The sequence below is a fragment of the Molothrus aeneus genome, chromosome 20, assembly GCF_037042795.1.
Source record: "Molothrus aeneus isolate 106 chromosome 20, BPBGC_Maene_1.0, whole genome shotgun sequence".
NCBI classification, from domain to species: domain Eukaryota; kingdom Metazoa; phylum Chordata; class Aves; order Passeriformes; family Icteridae; genus Molothrus; species Molothrus aeneus.
The window spans coordinates 7,442,830-7,462,618 of NC_089665.1; the positions used below are offsets into that span (position 1 = coordinate 7,442,830).

At 43.6% G+C, this 19,789-nt stretch overlaps 2 protein-coding genes across 2 annotated transcripts in view; one reads left to right on the top strand and one right to left on the bottom strand.

Moving 5' to 3' along the window:
* SSH2 (slingshot protein phosphatase 2) overlaps nucleotides 1–6,911 on the bottom strand; it is an 88,296-nt gene extending 81,385 nt beyond the window's left edge. The window contains exon 1 of the mRNA XM_066563330.1: nucleotides 6,764–6,911. Coding sequence (XP_066419427.1) covers nucleotides 6,764–6,826 — 63 coding nt within the window. The 5' untranslated portion in view covers nucleotides 6,827–6,911. The remainder of the gene's footprint in view (nucleotides 1–6,763) is intronic.
* A 3,670-nt stretch (nucleotides 6,912–10,581) lies between these two features.
* The window catches only part of EFCAB5 (EF-hand calcium binding domain 5), a 31,782-nt gene continuing 22,574 nt past the window's right edge, over nucleotides 10,582–19,789 (top strand). The window contains exons 1-4 of the mRNA XM_066563480.1: nucleotides 10,582–10,707; nucleotides 13,699–14,274; nucleotides 18,036–18,192; nucleotides 18,459–18,522. Coding sequence (XP_066419577.1) covers nucleotides 13,709–14,274; nucleotides 18,036–18,192; nucleotides 18,459–18,522 — 787 coding nt within the window. The 5' untranslated portion in view covers nucleotides 10,582–10,707; nucleotides 13,699–13,708. The remainder of the gene's footprint in view (nucleotides 10,708–13,698; nucleotides 14,275–18,035; nucleotides 18,193–18,458; nucleotides 18,523–19,789) is intronic.

Consider the following 19,789-nt stretch of genomic DNA (forward strand, 5'->3'; position numbering starts at 1 on the left):
CTATTTAAAACTGTTGAGGAGGACTTCGGAAAGGAAAACAAAAAAGAATGACAACAGAAACAAAGAAGAACAAAAAAAGAATCAATCCTTATTCCAGAAACACCTTTATCTCATCACCTAGCACTTCCTCTTGTACCTAGGTTTAGCTCCTGTCTGTAGGTCAGAGAGCTGAGTCACTTCCCTGCCTGCCCCACAGCAACTCATGAGCTAAATTTCCAGTGTAACACCCTGTTTCCTACTGAAGATGCTCCAGGACTCAGAACTACAAGGAACAGCAGGCTCCAAAGGATACCTGCTACTATAGAAGAAGCTCACAGACATCAGCTGACTCCCTGCAGTCCATTCAGGAGCTTCAGGGACCTGTGGAAAACTCCATTTTTAGATGGACTGAGTGAAAGGGTTGGTCCTGCACCACTCAGAAGAGTCAGACTACCTCTAACTACCAAGCAGCTCTCCTTTGGAAAGCAAAGCACTTTACACATGCAAGGCACATGCCCTATCCCTCCCTCTCATCATCCTGTAAAATGAAAAGATGAAAAGCATGACATGTTTTGTTTCAGGGTTTTTTCTGAAGAATCCTAATGTACACAATTCTCAGATGTCAGCTGTTGAAGCTAAACCAAGCCAGTTGAACAAGTCTTAAAAGTTCTTGCTGCAATTTTAAATATGATAGTTCTGTACATCAAAACAGAAGGAACATTCTAGCAGCCATTGAGAATAGAACAGCCACAGTTCCCTGGACAGGACTGACTTTCCACATTAAAATTCACTTTTCTGATATTTAATTCAGTTACAAGTTGCAGTCCAACTCCTGAGACAACATCTCTGGAATTTACTTCTCCAAGACCTCCTGTGCTTCTCCATTGGCAGAGCAGTGGAAAGCTCAAGCCTCAAAGCCACCTCTTGAGCTCTGCTATGAGCTCAGTACAGGGACAGTGTGATCCCTGATAAAACACTTCTTTCAAAACAGCCCAGATGAAATACTCTAATGTCTTTGATTACTTCAATACAAGAAGTTTACACTGTGCCCTTAAGTTCCCCAGTAATTTCACCCTGAAACAGCCCCCACCGTTGCAATAACTTCATTATTTCCACGAAGCCTCAGTTTAGGAGTCTCCTGGGAGGAAGAGGAGGAGGAGCAGCGCACCCAACAGCAGCACAAGGCGTTTCAGCGAGTGCCAGGGGCGTTCCACTGCGCGGGGCCATGGGGAGTTCACGTCACAGGGCATTTGCCAGGAGCTCCATGAGCACTGGCATGCACGGCAAGGGCGCGTCTCACCATGGAAGCAACAAGCTGTTAAACGGTGTGACTCATCTCACAGCGACGGAGCAGAGCAGCCTGCAATGAGCAACGCTGATAAGATGCATATTCAGAGGAATTCTATTTGGGCAAAAAGCTATTGACACATTCAAACCCCTATATACAGAAGCCTCCCCAAGTGCTGACTAAAACACACGAGCACATACAGTGCAGTATTGCAGTATTGTGATAAGACATTTTGCAGATGGTTGGGTTGACAGTAATTTTATATGGCCCAACTCAGAAATGCAAAAATGGTTTTTAGCCCTCATAATTTTTTACCCCTTTAAACAGAGCACTCCGGAGGAACAGCTTCCAGCCAAAAGGTAGGAAACAGTGTGTGCCTTGTTTAAATCACTGACTACTTCCAATAAGTATCACCTCTTTCTTCTCCTGCTTCCAAGGTTCCCCTTTTATGCAAAAGATATGAGCTTCATTGTCACTACCTAATAATCAAATTAAAAGGACACTCAGGCAAATCAATGGCACAGAGTGGAGGTATCTTTAATTCAGACTGAACTAAACAGCTGGAACACCTGGAGCAGGCAGCTGACCAGCCTAAGTGCTCTTAAGTGGCAGGGGAGCTCATATGAAGGCAGCACTGCTCACAAAGCAGCAGCTCCATTTGTACTTCTTGCTAATGGCATCAGCAAGAGTCAGACGTGAAGACTGCAAAGCCTGCAAAGAGCCCCCTTGCTTCAGCTGGCCCTGGGAGGATGTGGCTTGTTGTGACTGAAGAATGAAACCCTGAGCTGCAGGCTGTGATCAGGGAGCAGCTTCACTGAGCTAAGCTGCCCAAAGGCTATTTCCTTTTTTTTTTTCATTTCCCAAGACAGAAGAGTTGCAGCTTTAGATCTTTCAGGATTTTTTCCAGTAACTGGAAATCCTCAGGCATTACCCCTGCATAAAGGCAGTTCTCTTACACTAAAATATTTCCAGCAGACTGCTTTGTGGATGGCAGTCTCCGCTCAAAATAGCATTTTCCACTTAAATAAACATGTCATTGGCTCCCAGAATGACTGTAGATCCTACTGTACCCTGCCCTTTTCAACTTATTTTTATTTCTTAAACAGCAAGAATCAATACTGGTCAGATAATGACTCATTACAGCATCATAAGCTATTTGCATTTTCAAATTACAAGCTCCTTTTCAAAACACAAGAATTTATGTGCCACTGGAACTCAAGAGGTGAAAACTGAAATCAAGCTATCATTGAGATACGCTACAAAAGGAGTTAGATCTCTTTTTTAAAATGAAGATTTTTTCCATGCACTCTGCAAGTTTTAAGAGTGTTTCTCTGCGGTTCTCAGTGAGGCTCCAATCCCACTGTCATCATCCTCCTTCTCAGCTGCAAATACTGCTCTCACCTCTAAGGGGACATTGCATTTCATGCAGATCCTAGAGGAAACCTGCTCAGGGTGTATATAAGAGGCAGCAGAGCAGATATTTTAGAGGACAGGTCTTCTGTCACAGTTTAACCATCAAACTGCTTTAGGAACAGCAGAGTCTCATCACACATGAATGCATTTACACACACAAAAATTATCTGTGCTCCAACAGCCTGGTCTTGTCCAGCTGGAGAGAAATCATCTTTTAACAACAACAGCATCACACCCAGCAAGAGGTGGAGGCCTCCTGGTTTCCTCACAGGGCTTTCAGTAGAAATTTAAAAGATGGGAAGTTACAGATCACCTCACTGAAACAGTTTTATCTCCCAAATGGTGACAGCTGGCACCAGAGGAAACAGGTACCTGTGGGGCACTACAAGGTTTGCCTAAAGCAGGAATCAGCTCATTCTTCTGGGCCACTGCCTCCAAAACCTTCAGTTTTTAGAGCTCTGGCTATGCCTGAAAGACATCAGCTGGAGAAAACCAAGAAACAATAGATAATCTTTACTGATTAGAGCATCTTTAAATATTAGGCATTCCTAACTTTACTAAATACTTCATGAGAAGCTTCTGATGGCCCAGCTACATTTTAGTTCCTCCAGATCTATGTGAGATAGACTGGACTTATCAGTGATTAAGTAAACTCACAATTACCACATTGTTTATCAGCAATTACAGAACCAGGGGTAGAGAAATGTTGTATTTAGCTTCCCCATAAAGAAGTGGGGAAAATATTTCCTGTACATTCTACCAGCAAGGAGCTTCCAAGCACAACATGACAGACACTCCCAAACACATTTCCAGGACTGTACTTCCTGCTCAAGCTGTTCTCCTGGGATTAAGGAGGGGAAGTCCAATGGTTTAGGTTTTAATTTGCTTTAGCATATTTTTTTTCCCAAACTGTGCATTTTAGAACAATATATACCCAGTGTATCCTCTCTTTTTGGGTCAGTCGGTCCCTTCCAATAAAAGCATATTGTGTCCCTCAGGGTAGGGAAGACAAGTGAACTGTGAGAGCAGCCAGGGCCAGATTGCCTGCCCAGCTTCTTCACTTCTCAGGAAAGAGATATAATAAACAAAGGAAAATAGCATTTTCCAGAAATTACAGATACAATTTTTTGGTAACTTTGTATCAAAAATACTTTATCAGGCCAAGAATCAACAGATTACTTTCAATACAGGTAATTATCAGCCAAGAACTGCATTGAACAATACATCAGCATTAGCAGCAAGGACCTCATGGCATCTTTGTACTTTACTGTAGCATGGCCCTGTCTGCCACCACTTTTTGCTAGCATGGACATCAGAAGACAACTGCTCTGCTGTAAGGAGGATTGAAGATTGCAGTCTTATTTCTCAAGAGTGACTGCATAACCAAAGGCCAAAACAAACAGCAAAAGTCTGGACAGACAATTAAAGGAATTTTACAAGTCATCAAGCAACCAGAGGGCTGTAAATGTATAATCAACACTTTGCATGAACTGCCCTGAAATGAATGCTCATGAGATGCTCTGTGGCAATGAGAACAAGATAAAAACCTATAAATAAAAGCCATCCAATTTCAGAGTGATTCAGATCAGCTATTCCCCTGAATCTGTAAGAGCCAATTATAACAGTTTATAGGGCACACTTAATGCAAGAAATCCAGTTTGAGGACACCAATTTCACCCTTTCTCCTTGCCTGAGAAGTTTATCTCTGAAGCAAAAAGACATCAAGCAATTTAAAAAGAGAATCCTTTTCTGTCCTCAAAATTCTTAGTGACCTGGAAACAGAATTAGACATAGCCATATGCTTGCACACTCACATGCCTCTCCCCTGCCCACAAGTTGAAGCAGCTAAGTTCCAGCAGTCACCAGATAATCTTTGCTCAGAAACAGCAAGGACAGACCCCCACCCTACTGATAAAATTATTGAGCAAGATGAGCTTTCATTTGAAGAGGTAACCTGGAGACAGCCAAAGGAAGCTACCATCAGTTTATACAGATTGGTTGAAACAATTTCACTGAAAGCTGAAAGAATCAAGTCCTGCTGCTGCGGTTGACAGGGATCCAGGAGAATGGCAAGTGTGGCAGGCTTAGGACCAAAACCTTCCTAAGGACTAAAAATGTGTCTGCCCTGCTCACAAACCCTCAGCAGCTGAGGAAGGGGAATCATCTGAAATGATAAAGTTCTGATTAAGAAACAAGAAGTTTGTGGCAAAGGAGGAGCACAGCTCTAACAGAAGGCGGGAGAAACAACCCACCCCAGATATCTAAGAGGCTAAAAGGGCAGCCCAGCCCTCATGTGTGGTTAGGAAGCTGCAACAGGAAATGCAGAAGTGTTCAAACAATAGCAGTTAAGATTGTGATGAAAATCAAGTTCACTTTACACTGCAAGAGGAGTCTGAGAAAGCAGAAGTAATTACGAAGCCCAAAACCAGGCCAGGAATATGCCACACACTTATTTCTGGTACAGAACACACCTCCATATCATGTCATGGGACAAAGAGAATATAGACACATACACCCAAGGCTGCATCCTCTGGATTTATCAGGCTCCACAGGGAGTTGTTTTTATATTTAACAACTAAGTAGTATCCAAATATCAGCACGATTTCAATTTAATTTAATTGGTTGGGAAACAGCCTGGCTGTTGCAGATGGAAAAGCTTTAGAGAATACAACTAATTGTTCATATATATATATAAAATATTTAACAAAGAGAGGGTCTATGCAGCCAAGTGGGAGAAAGAAGGAAGATGCATCCAAATGGGAGAAAGAAGGAAGATGCCAAGAGAGACCTATCTATCCTCACTAGATGCATTCAATGCCATAAATGTATGGGAAAAGGAATAGTGGAAAGGGTAAAGAAGTCAGAGGGGGAAGAAATCTCTGAAGTAATGCAGCACATTAATATTTATAGCAGGTAAGTATAAGTGAAATTAATCTGTGTTGCTAAGTAAACATACCTTAGGAGAGACATGGGAATGAAAGAGGGGGAAAAAAAGAGCTAAGTGTTCTGACAGCTAAAATGCCATTGGGGCAGGCAGGACCTGTCAAGCAGCTGATCTAGTTTCAGAAGAGGTTACCTAACACAACAAGAAATATTTTCAGAGTAGTTGGCTTTTTCATCCCCCCCACTGAGGATGGAAGCCACTGGGATTTCAACTATTCTCTTCCTCCAAACATTTGCAAATCAGGCATAACAGCAGTGTGATAATGCATGAGGTTTTTTAAGGATAAATGCTAACTTAGAACTAAGCGTACAGAAGTGAAAGCAAAGCTATTTTCATTCTCATCCTTGACTGTATCAGAAACAGCACATGGGAGGTATGTAGCAGCTTGAAGGGTTAACATGCAGGGGTTTATAATAGAGAAATACAAATAACAAACAAAGCAACAGCCTGTCCCAAGCTTAAAGAGCATGGAAAGGCAGAAGCCTTCAAAGCTGCCTGCCCAACCCAGGGCATCGATGTGGGAACATCTGTCCTGCTGCACATCTCACTCAGGGATTTGGAATCTGGCTCTTCTGTGTCTCTCCTGGGCTTGACACAGCCCTATGGAGATTACATGCACCGTTCTAAAAAAAGGGGCAGAAAACCCGCAAAGGCAGAGCAGAGCACTGGGGATACCCAGAGGGTGCTGTCAGATGAGATCAGCTGAGCACGGCCGGAGCCCCAACCATGTCAGGTCGCTACCACACACGCTTCCCGCTTCTCCCACCGCATACAATGAACACAGAATAAACCGGGCGCACAGAATAAACCCGCGCCGCCGCATCCATCACAGAGGGGCTGGGCATGACCGGGACCCTGCGATACCACGAGGGCCGGCAGGGAGCTGCCATGCCCCAGCCCGGGCCTGCTGAGGGGCACCGGGACCCCCGCCCGTCCCCTCGGCTGTCAGCAGGCCACAGCCCGGGGGTGTGTGAGCCCCGTTCCCGGGCACCGCGGGCCCGCATCGCCCCCGGCCCGGGGCCCGGACACCGGCGGCACGGGGGGTGAGGCGGAGGGGGTGCGGCGCATGCGCAGCGCCGCGCGCCGGACCCCAACGGCCGCCGAGCGCCGCGCTGCCCTCAGTGCCCGCCGGGACTCACCGAGGCGCAGGGGCTGGAGGTGGCGCTGGGGGTAGGCGAGCGCTGCACCGTGACCAGAGCCATCGAGGCGCGGCGGGGCCCCCCCGTCCGGCCGTCCGGCGGGGGCCTCACTCCATGGCGGGGACAGGGGAAGGGAGCGAAGCGGAGCGGAGGTGGCGCGGCGGCGACGGCCGCAGGGGGCGGCAGCGGCAGCAGCTCCGCGCGCGCCCGCGGCCTCTCGCCGACTGAGGCGCGGCGGGGCCGGGCCGGCCGGGCACAATGAGGCGCCAGCGCGCACGCGCCGGCTGTCAGCGCGCGCGCGGCGCCGCCCCCTGGCGGCCGTGCCGCGTTAACCCCCGCGGCGCCGGCGGCTCCTGAGGGGTCCCGGCGCTCCCAGCCCCGGTCCCTGAGGGGGCTGCGGTAGTCTGGAGGGGCTCGACATCCTCACCCCGGTCCGTGAGAGGGCTGCGATGGGCTGCAGGGGCTCGACAGCCTCACCCCAATCCCTGAGGGGGCTGCGATGGGCAGGGGAGCCCCGGCATCCCCATCCCGTTCCTGAGGGAGCTGGGGTGCCCCGTCATTCTTCCCCCGCCTGCTGAAGGGGTTTCGGCATCGCACCCCGGATCCCTCAGCCTCATAGGTGGCTTTTATTAATTTATGTCAGCAGGGCGCCCTCAGTGTGCCTCCTGCCTGGTGATGGTTTGTGGAATCCCATCCCACCGGGAGCCGTGATGGTGGGTATGTCAACCCCTGGTGAAAGTTGGCATTAATGGTAACATAACGGAGCTTTTCGTTGGATTAGGCAGCAATAGTAACTCCATAGTGAAAGCAGCATATAACACCTCTTCATACATCAATGAACACGCCCAAACACCACAAACCGAGTCTAGTGATTACATCTTAAACATTCAAACATTCGCTGATGCAGAACTGTTGGGCGTTTGGGGGTCTGAAACAAAGGGTCAAGTGCTATTAAACTTCATTTGCTTTGCAGTTTCAGCCTGGTGCCACCGAATTCATCAGAAGGAGGTAATTTGGATCAAGAACCTACAAGATTCATGGGAAGGAGGTGACTGGGAGCAAGAATTGTCTCTTGGGCATCGAATGATAACATTACATATGATAACCAGAAACTGTTCTAAACTTTAAACAGAGCAAACTCTGTCAGAAGTGTGTATCAACACATAGATTCCATTTATTATCCATTATTCCATTCATGGCTGATGCTGCTTCAATCTGTTCCTCAGTCTGACAGCACTTTTTGCCTGTAAATTTAAGAACTGGAGAAGCCACATGGTCTCTCTTTAGGTTATTCCCCAGTTAAAATAATGATCAGGGAGGCTCCTGTAGCTGGGCTGGGCTGCAGTGGAGAAGTCAGGCTTGCTAATGGAGCATTTTGCCTCCTGGTGGACGGGTGAGGATGGAGGATAAGGGATGGAGGACAGGCTCCCTAAATTGGACTAAACTGAGTTTAAAGTGGGCTGCACAACAAGCCAGGGTCGTGAATATTCAAATATAGGGCTGCTTTCAGGCCCACAGCTCATGTTCAGGTATGTCTGCATTGATAGAGAGGATTGATGGAAGACTAAAGTACCCAAAATATTGTAAACCTGAGACTGGTGTTTCATTCTGGATTTTGATCAAGTCATGCAGGGATTACTATCAAGAAATTATTATTTAAACCAGGTTCCAAAGTTGACTTTTGTATAATTTTCATATGCCCTCTAGGTCTTCCAGGTATTTGAACAGCAAACACTTTTAAAAAACATTTACCACAGGTAAACAATGGAGTTGCTATCTACAGTTCACTAAAAGTCTGACATATCAGTTATTAGCTACAACAACCACAAATTGTGACAGTTCTCCAGCCTCTAGGAAGGTGTAATTTGCATGTGCAATGTTTTTTTTTTTTTAGCAGCAGAATTTAAATGTGGAGGAGGAAGCTATAAGGCAGATGTATTGGGATTGAAAAGAGCAATTAGAGGGCAGGCTGTGGTCACAGTATCAGGGTTGGTACAAAAAACAAAGTGGAAGCTTGTGGCCTTATTCTTTCCTGTGCTGGCAGCACTGTGGTCAGCACCTGCTGCTTCAGCCCAGAGTAGCATTTCAAAGAAGTGGAGCTGTACATGAGCTGGTTTTGTACACATTTCCAAAACTGACTATTTAATACACTGCAAACATTTCCCTGGCTAACACAACTTATTATTACTACATGTTAGGGCTTTTATTGCATAATCTTGGCATCAGCTGCAAAAGACAACAGAGTGCTCCCAAAATGTATCTTACAGAGAAAAACAAAACAAAAAAGATAGAACAGGCAATTCCAGCAAAACATCTGTGATGACATATTCAGCCCATTATTTTGTCAACAGTGCAAGTATTTGGTGGCATAATAAAAGGATACACTTTGCTTAGCAAAAACATTAAGGGATAACAGCCAAGTCAGATAGAGTACAATTAAAGGTTTGCTTAACCCATGGGATTCCACTTCCAGAAAAATAAAAATAGAGCTGTTTTGATCCATCCTTCTAAGTTCTAGTGGTATATTCTTGTTTGGGGATTGAAAAAAAATCACCTTTTTTTTTAAATTTATGTTTCATCCTCAAAAAGTTTTGTAAGTTAATCATAATAGCAACAGAATTCTGAATTGCAAAGGGGCAAAACCAAGCCCACCTGGGAGAAGAGATAACAGGAATTAATCATGAGCAAACTGCTTTGAGGAAAAAGTGCACAATCCAGTTAAAAGCCTCATTTTAAATTACTCCTGAGCACTAATTTTCTGCTTCATTTTGTTAACATAATTGATGCTAGACTTCAACACATCTTGGAAATGCACTGCAATGTGCATATTTCCTTCTGATACGTTTCTCCAAATAAATAGCAAAGAAATGATAATTTATTATGGTGTATTTTCACATGAAAGTTGACCTCCTCTATTTCAAGCTTTCTTACAGGCTATCCCATGAAATGGGGACTAATAGAGGGCAGGGCCCCTTGCACCTTGACAAATACCATAGATAAAGTCACAGTTCAGTTTTCCTGCAGGTAGGCAATCCAAAGGTTTTGCCACTTCCAGTATAAAATACAAAGAAAGAAACAGCATTAGATAAAGCTCATTTCCTGGCAGAAATTGCCATAAGTTTCTCAGTTGGAAGTCGTGCCTAGCCCAAGGGAATTGCTGAACAGGCACCTGATTTACATTCGTGTAAATGAGTGCAGAATGCCTGTTGTAGATGTATTTGTCTTTTGCCTTCTCCTTTTCCTGCCATATTATTCTTCAAAGAATATAGGAGAGATTATGCAAGGGGACTCATCAAATTCCTTTAGATTCAGGTTTAAAAGCAGTCTGACAAAATGGCACCGTGCTCTCCCTCCTCGTTAATGCTTGTGTGCCTTTCCTGCAAGGCTGCTTCAAAGCAACACAAGAAAGAAAGCCTGAAAATGTTTAAATTGAGTTTGTAATTAATTTCTTTTTATGTCTGAGATCCTAACATCTGGTTAACACAGTCCTCCCTTCAGCTGGTAATGGGCTTGAGACAGTTCTGGATGTCGTGAACCTTGAATCTGAAGGCAACCTGTCACTGGCACCTGCAGATTCTCTATTTGTGCCCTTAATGTTCTCTGTTGCTATTCATAGTCCTTTCTCGATTTTATTTTATTTTCAGTCATGTGATGCAATGTTCTAAGTTCAGTACAGAAGAGTCTGTTGGGCTGTGCCAAAGCCAAAAGACAACCTACAGCAATTTTGAACGTGGAAAGACATAGCAACCTTTGGGATTATTGCTTAGCAACTGCAAACACACAGAGGAGTAAAACTCACAGCCCAGCTCCACAGCAGGTCTGAGAAATCCCTAATTCACTTCAAGATTTTTAATGGTTGATGGGCATATATTAAATCCCTCTTGATTTGCAAGGCCACTTTGAGTGCAAGAGGAATAAGATCTATTTTGATACCTGCTCCAAAGGTAAGAAAAACAGTTCTTCAAAGCTTCAGAAAGCAAAGGAGAAAATGTTTTTAAATTTTAATTGTATTGAAAAGATCATGAATGAAAAGGGTATTGGGTTTTTTGTGATGAGATAAATATGCTCTATGAAACACATGAGGGGAAGGCAAAATTATTTCTGAGCAATAGAATGTCAAAGAGATTGAACTTTGTTTTTGAAAGGACTTTTATAACTCAAACATCTAGAAAATATTTACCTAAACAAACTGTAGTCATTCCTGGCTTTATCCCGCCCATCAAAATTCTCTGACAGAATAACAATGAAACCATAGGAATATTGTTTCTGAGCACATTTGGGTTTTCTACAGGAAACACTGAGATAATCTTTTTGTACCTGCAGGGATTCCAGCAAGAATATTTTTCTTACAGGAAAGGAGCCAGGGAAGTGGCATCCTACTAAATAATGGAAAGCTTATCTTGCCTTCAGCTTGAACAAAGGCTTACAGGAAACTTTATATCACACTTCAAATGTCCTGGGTGTTTCTAGAGCTTGCCTCTGTGCTCCATGCTCACTGTCATTTGGGCTCCATTTGGGAATGCCACAGGCCCTGAGAGCTCTCAATATTATTGTAAAAAATCATAGACTTGTAGAATGATTAAGTTTGGAAAAGACCTCCAAGATCATTGAATCCAACATTTGACCGAACGCCGCGTTGCCAATGTGACCATGGCACTGAGTGCCACGTCCAGTTGTTTCCTGAGCACTTCCAGGGATGGTGGCTCCATCCCTTCCAAAGCCTGACCATCCTTTCAGTGGAGAAATTCTTCCTTATGGGCCAAATTCTCAACTAATGAAAATCACTGAAGGTTATGAGCCAATGGAGTCTTATCCATTGTGTGTCTCTGTAACCCTCCACACATCCCAAGTTTCATGACCTGATTGTAGCATTCCTTTGTTGGTTTTTTTTTTGTTTGTTTGTTCTTCCATACCCTCTTAGTCTTCTCCATCTGTACTGCATTAAAGCACTGGGCACAGTTCTCCATGCTCTGCTTCCATTCCTGGAGTTACGTGGATGCCGTGGAATGGAGACAGAACAGTCACACTGCTTGTTTCATGTTTTGTTTTGGTCAGAGACATGGAGATCCTTTATAAATATTTACTAATCCTCAAAACCATCCTAACAAAAGGTTGAGAGCAGCGTAGAAAACATATTCATCATCTTTCAGAATCAGCCACCTCATAAAGCAGAGTGCAGTTGTCACTTTAACATTGCACAGAAACTGCAGAGGGTTTCATAAAGGATGTTTAAGAAATAACATAAGTATTTGAAAATACAAGAACAGTTTATTTTGGCACAACAGAACCAGCTGATTTGGAATGTGACCAGAACATTTGGTTAACACCCTGCTTTGAACCGAGGACTCTGGTTTTACAGCTTGTTGAAAGGAACTCACCTGAGCAAGGAACAGTTCCACAGGGTGGACAGGTTTCCCTTTCTACCATTGTAAATCCTTTCCAGCTCTTGTCCTTTGGTGGCAAAACCAACAACCAACCTAAAACCTTCTCTGTGGGTCAGGTAGGCAGCTTGAGCCATCCCATTCCCAGCAGGAATGTGCCTTTGGAAAAAAATTTACTAGAAGATGCCAACAAGCCCATTGAGAAACCAAACCTAGAAATTTAATGCTGTGATGCATCCCACCCATCCAGGCAGTATTTGTACTCCAACAGTGTTAATGAACCAGAAGGTCAACATATTCATAATTAAATTTGTATGCCAGGAGGGCTGTAGATCACATTTATGCATTTCCTGGAAAGCTGAACTGCTTCAGAACAGCTACAAATGCTTAAACAGGAAGAGCAGTGCATATCAAAAGCAGTGCTATTGCTATGGATACTGAAAGGCCTCAGTGAAAAGCACTTTTAAATAAAAACTTGAAGAGGGTAGAGTGGCAACAAGTTCAGAGTAGAGTTTCATCTCTAATTTGGAACGGTTTTAGATTATTTTTTAATATCACCCTTCCCTTGCTGTTGTTTAACACTGAGCTGGGGAATTTTCAGCATGCTGCTGATTTTTCATGCTTTGAATCAAGTAGTAGCCAGTCTTCTGCTCCATTCTGTGTGTGTTAATCCCATTCCAGATGCAGACAGTTATTCATGGAGATATATAGGGACGTTTTTCAAATTGTGCCTTGTGAGCAGCTCAGTTTCTTCCTGATATTTCACAGAATGAACATTTTAAGCAGTGAAGTTCTTGAAATTGTAAAGGGATTATTATTTTACAGAGTGATCTACAACATAAAATGCTTGTGAGCAACTTAATCGCAGAATTCATAGTGTAGGTTTCTCCTTTCTGTAGTAACTCTGCTGACCCATGCACCTGTGTCCTTGTTACCTTAACAAAATGTCCAGAGCAAAAAATAATTGCCACAGTTGAAGTGAAACAGTTTGTGGGACAAGCTTCCTCATGTTCTTCACAGCCTCAGAAAAGCTGAAGCAGAGGAAGCATGTAGAGGAATCTTGCTCCTGGGTATCTGGAATTTTCCATTACTTGCTTCCTTTGTCTCATATCCACTGGATTTCCTGGAGGCAGGGAATGGACCTAAACAGAAATTATGTGCTGGGGGTAAAAGGATTCCACTGGTTGGAACTGGGGGGACAAGTTCCAAGCACTGTTCACTGCTTGGTTTCTGAGTCTCTAAGTGACCTGGAATTAATCATTCCCCTTTTGTGTCTCAGTTTCTTCTGCCCTAAGAAAGGAACACATTAATTTCGTTGCTCTGTCTCCAAGGGCTGTTGTGATACATAATTAATCTTTATAAATCATTTACTGATCTTTGAAGTAAAGGGTCTGTATTTATTTAAGAGTACAAAGCAGCAGTAACAGAATAAAAAAGGAACATAGAAAAAATATTAGTTAATGCCTAACAATAGACTCTATTCCTGTGTCACCTGTTAGGGCACTGCTGCATCTTTTGGCATTACATAACAGCTCCTTTTTTTCTGTGTCACAGTGATTGAGATATGGCTGCTCAGCCAGAAGAATCAGCCCAATCTGCAGATCTACCAGATCCTGAACTTGGACATAAGGATGGGACTGCAACAGAGATGGAAGGCAATCAGGGGGGTCATGAACTGCCACATCCTCATAATTACACTTCCTGGAAAGAGTGTTTTCATGAAAAGGTACAACAAAGGTGTCTGAGTCTGCAGGAGACAAAGATGAGGTTGGTTCAAGCACAAAAGGCAGAAGAAGCAAAGGTGAGGAAGAGAGAACCTGGGGCCTGCCTGGCCAGAGAGTGGTACAATGAGGAGGAGAAGACACTCGATACTCGCCTCTATTTGCTCGACAACCTCCTCCCTACATTAATCCCAGGAACAGAAAATTTGTTAATGGCAGTGGAAAGAAACCATGTGCTTGTATCAGACCAAGAACCAGGCAGATTTAAGCCCATTAATTATCTTGCAGAATACCTGATGAGGCATAACCCTCAGTACAGTGTTCCTACAAAACCAGGCCCATACCTGAGAGAAATGGAGGTGGTCTCGGAGGAGCTCAAATCTTTGAGGCAAGGTACAACATCCCAGAGGTGAGAGCACTGACAGGGTGGCTGGTCACGAGGCCAGAGCTGGTGTCTTGGTCTCTGTTTTACAAAAGGAATGGTGTCCCTGCAGCCTGGCTGGCACAATCCTGAGCAAAACACACCTTGTGGAGTGCAGTGCCAGGAATTTATTTGTCTCATAAAAACTTGAGAAGCAGGACTAATGCCAGAACATGGCACACAGAATGAAACACTAGTTATTCCTGTTTAAGGAAATATTCTGCCCTTCACAAGGATATAATTCCTCCTTAGACTCTATCTTAACACATGAACAATGCAAACTGCTTCCAAACTAGTCTAGCTTAATGACAGCAGCTCTTAGGGACAGGTGTTACTATGAAAGGTCTGGAGACTCTTCAGATAGTTTCTTCTCTAGTCTTCCAAACTTAATAGAAACATAAGCTTTTTTTCCTCCTTCAGGATGATTTCTCTTGACTAAGCCAACAACATTGTCCTGGCACATTGTAGAAACTCCTTCACCCAGGATTAATTTTTATTTAGGCTTTCCTTTTATATTCTGTTTTTCCTTTTAAAGTAGAAACTGTTTTGTATTTTGTTCTGTTGCTTATTTCTGGGCTGTTTGCTTTAGAATAATACTTAATGAATGTTGGAATGGGGTTCCATGGCACCTTACAAAATGCTAAAATGTGAGAGCATTCGATGAACAATAATTTATTTTCATTGCTCTGTTCAGGAAAATATAGATGTGAACTTTTCAGTTCATAGAAGATCCAGAGGTGATGGTGATTAATGTCAAAATTACTTATTCACTACTAGATCACTTTATTCTGTATCTGTGTTTGTAGAATAATGACTTCTGTTTGAATGACTCTCTATTTGCATAAATAGTGCATACACCTTGAAAATTGGTTTCAGTGTCAGGAATTAGGGAAGTCAAATGTTGACATGTCTTATGCATAAACCCTAAATGAAGATAATTGAAGTTCCCAGTATTATAATGCTTAAAAGGATATGTTAAGTCTCTATCTGAGCTTCTGTCTCCACATTTCCATTAAACATACTGCTGCAGTTTGTAGGAACATGCCTGATGTGAATACAACAAAGCAGCATGAGAAGTGAATTTTATACAGTCACTGATAAAAGAATTTCAGTTCTATTTACTGTTTTTTAAATGTTGGTCCACTGTTACAAATGAGCTGGGGAAATATGTCTTTCAGTGAGTTTGCACTCGAGCACAGGCTGTTCTGGGGAGATGTTTAGGATGTCAGCCTTGCCACGCCTTTGCTTTGGGAACAGTTTTGTCATTCCTGTTGCTTCACAGAGGGACACCTGGATATATCTCTTTTATTTCGAAAAAGTAATTGAACTAAAATGCATAAAATCTCCTGGGGTTTTGGAGTAGACTTTTGTTGAATACAAAGTGTTGGCTACCCATGACCTGTTATCTTGACCTTGGCTGTTAAGCCCATCTTTACATTTGGAGACAGGTTCTGCATTTGTAGCTCTCAGAACTGAGTGAAAGGAAGTGACTATCAAGACTTACAGAAATAAATATCTCCATAGACAGCATTGCCAGGGGGGTTCTGTAATCATGGCTGTAGCAGGTTTTGCATATCCACTGCTAGTAGTATCATGGGATTTGCATTCACAGCAGCTCAGGATTTACATATTTGTGATGACTGTATTGTGGGATTTGCATGGCATTCTTAAATCACAGCAACACAGGATTTTAACAGCACCACACAGCAGTGAGACTCCTCATGTGAGTCACTGGATTTAAACAGGCTGGAATTGTTACAAGAGCAATGCCAGTCTGTGCTTAACACCTCTCACATAAGCACCAGAAAGGTGAGGAATGAAATTCTGGCCCAAATGAAGGTCCTGGGAGCCTTGGCATTACCTTCAGGCAAGGCAGGATTCATCACAGGTTCCCATCTAACACTTTTCTATCCTCAGTGAGCTCTCTTGGACTTCCTCCAGTTTCTCCTTAACTGCCACCTGACTGGGAGTCAAGGCAGGAAGGAAACAGATGGGAGAAATTCCTTATGCACATGGACTGATACCTGAAACAGAGCCTTTGTCCAGGGATGGGAGTCCTTCAGGCTGAGTCACCCTCCCTGTGTGGGAGGCAGGCAGCTCTCTTCCTGAGGAAACATGTTTGGTTCTGCAGGGAGAAGTCACCTCGCTGCCATCTCATCTTTTCTGGAAATGTCTGATCCAAAATGAGCTCACTTTGCAGTGGGTGGTGCCTGGTTCTGTTACCCGTGTTTTGCCATTATTGTCTGAGGGACACCAGGCAGAGGATGCAGCTGCCCGGTTTTATGACCCTAGAAATGAATGCAAAACTGTGGCCCAGTGCAGGTGCAGCACAGAATGTAACTTGTGCTGGGCAGTGCCCAAATTAATCTCCAGAGCACCTTGGCAGCTCTGAGCACAGCCCAGGCTCTGCTTCCAGTTTGCAGACAGAGGAGGAGCTACCTCTACAAATGGTCTGATTTTCTACTGCATTGGAGAAAAATCTGTTTGTCCACTTAGGTTGGTACCTGCTGCATTCCTTCTCTTATCCTCTCCAGCTCTGGGAGGGAGTCAGAAGTTGGGAAAATATTTTACCCTCCCCCTGCTATCAAAGTGCCCGAGGCTGAGCTGCCTCAGCAGCACTTGTGCAATGCCCTCCATCAATTAAGGAACCAAAAGATTCATTAAGAAACCTCTGTGATAAATGGCCATCAAGAACAAGGGCCTTGTGATAAAACTGACTGTGATCAAAGTGTATTGCTGTGACATGTAAAACAGGTCTTTCTGTTCATTAAAGAAAATATTGATGGGTTATAATTTGTAGGATGACCCCAGAGGAACGGAAGAGGGCAGGGACAGGATCAGCCCATTTCACAGCATGTGACACACAGGGGGAAGAAGGGAGCAGGAATCCTTAGCCAAAATATATTTTTGGAGTTGTCAGATACAAAAGAGGAACAATTCCCCTTTCTCCGAATAGCTACAGAGGGTGTGAAGGCCATGAAGATGAGCAGCTGCCTCAGTGCAGAGAGATTCCAGCAGCCTCCATGAACAGGAGCTGTTCTCTCCATATGAACTGATCATTTGGCTTTAAGCATTTTGACCTTCCTAAAGGGTTTTTTCCCCATTTCATAAATTAACAAAGTCAAAATCAAAGCAGATGAGTTCAGGATCAATTTTATTCACTTCTTTTGTTGTGTGAAATGGAGGATTGGGAAAAACATGGCTGGGTGTTCAGAGAAGCAAAGAAAACAAAAGCAGGAAGAAAGGGAGCTGACTGGCAGTCCAAACCTGCAAACTCCATGTGTTGAAAATGATGGAGAGGCTGAGGTATTATCCCTGTCCTAAGGCAGTGAGGGCTCTATTGTGTGAGGCTGCTTCAGAAATTTTATTGAACATTGTTCTTTGCCAGTGAAGTGCTTGTGTGAAAAGGTACTTGAGTTTGGAGACAATGAAGTCTGATGCAATTTTGTTGGTAAATCAAGTGTAGCAAATTATGCACCTGTCTCCCTGCTAGAATTGAAAGGAAATTGAAGGACATCTACACAATAAATGATGAATGTCATTATAAATGTGAAGGTAAAATGTGTCACTGTTGAAATGACACAAAACTGGGAGAGCTGCACAGATGATTTTTCATTAAATGTCTTCCACATAGACAGGAATTTCAGCAAAGAGTTGCTTCCTTTTGTTTTGTTCTTTAGGGTAGGCTTAATCACTCTTAAGTGTGCCTGTGATGGTCTCTTTCTAAACCATGTTCCCATGTCCTGCAGGCTGGTCCAGATGAGGGCTGAGGCAAAGAAGATACATGAGGAAAGGGAGGAGGTGGAAAGACAGAAGGCTGAGGAGACAGCAAGGAGAAAGGAGGTGTTGGCAGCTCTGTTCAAGGAGTGGACAGTGGATGGCCATGAAAGAATCCCAGCAGCACTGGTAACTGGGGGAGATCCTGCTGTGGTTGTTGCAGACAGGATGAAAAGGACATTTGTGCTAGTGCCATGTGCCCTGGCATGGCAGCATGGGGCACAAGCATGGGTGATGGCTCTGCCACCACAGGGTCAGGGGACAGGGCATTGTTCACAAATCTTACCTGTGTGTAAGACCCATGACTGGCCCATATGTCTGATTATTCTGGGTGATTTATTTTAGTAATTGTCTACTGTTGTCTGCATGACACAAGCTATTACCTTGATTTTTAGGTTCAGAGTGCCTTGAGGTTTTTTCCAGATGTCACTGATTCTATCCCTGAAGATATGAGAAAAGGCAAGTTTTCAATGTGTCTTCCTTAGTTTTATTGCTGTGATCTGAATTCTGATGTGAACTGTGAGCAAACAGCAAATGGATTTGATAACAGAGAAAGAATCTCTAAGGGTAGTTACATCAGGATGCCAACCACAAATCTTCAGATAGATTGGAAAGAGGTTGAACCACCATGTAATTCATTAATATGATCTTGAAAATTAGGGAAAAATGCTTAAAAAATCTTTCAGGGAGATAGAAAGACCAGATGCAGACCTTTTCCACTTACATCCCTTATTAGCCACACATTGCCATGTGCTTACTGCTTTTTTTAAGAGTCACTGTACCAACCTCCTCCTTTTTGAGTTTGTCTCATGGGAGGTCTTGGAAATACTGCCATACTGGTAGATATGGAACAAAAGTGGGATCAACAAACTTAAAGTCTGACAGTGCTGTTACCTGTGATGGTTACAGGGGAATTGCTGAGGTTTACCTAATGCTCCAACCAATAGATAATCTCAGCAAGCCCCTCCCTTGGCCAGTCCCTGGCATGCAGTGACACACAGCCCAGAGCACTCAGCTCAGAAAGATTTCCATAATTCCTGTCCACTTTATACAGGTCACACTTGACCTCCCCAGATGATGATAATTGAACAGAACCAGGAACACTGAAGTGGCGACAGGAGCCTGCTGCCAGCCCTTTACACTGAGAGCCTGTAATGATCATGAATGATAACAAATGTGTCTTTGCTGATTTGGGATGATAAACAGGACACTCCAGAGTGTTTCTGTTGCTGCTAGAGTCACCTCTCAACAGACACCTGGAACTCACCCTGTCTGTATTACAGAATTGTTCCTCTGAGTAATCATCCAATGTTGGTAGGATGTTGTGTGACTGCCAAACAAAGCCCCTGTGCTCCTGCTGTGGAGCTGTGCTTCCCCAGTGCAAACAGAACCTGGGACATGAGATTGTGGAGGAATTTCCTGCCCAGATATTTGCTCACCAGATGCTGGGGGTGGTCTCTGTACTATTTCCCTAATAGGCTCCATTACTTAATTTATTTCACTTAATAGCATTCAATGTACATTAACAGAACATTACAGTCTGATTTATAGTTCAATAAAGATAATGTACAGTTTAGGAACATATCAACCAACAAGAGATAAATGCATTCTATGATGATTTTTCTCATTATTCCTGATATATTTAGAAGAAAGAACAGAAAAATAATGCCAACAGAAATAGCATGTCTGTTTTCAAAGAACTCATTCAGAAACCTATATAGATGTT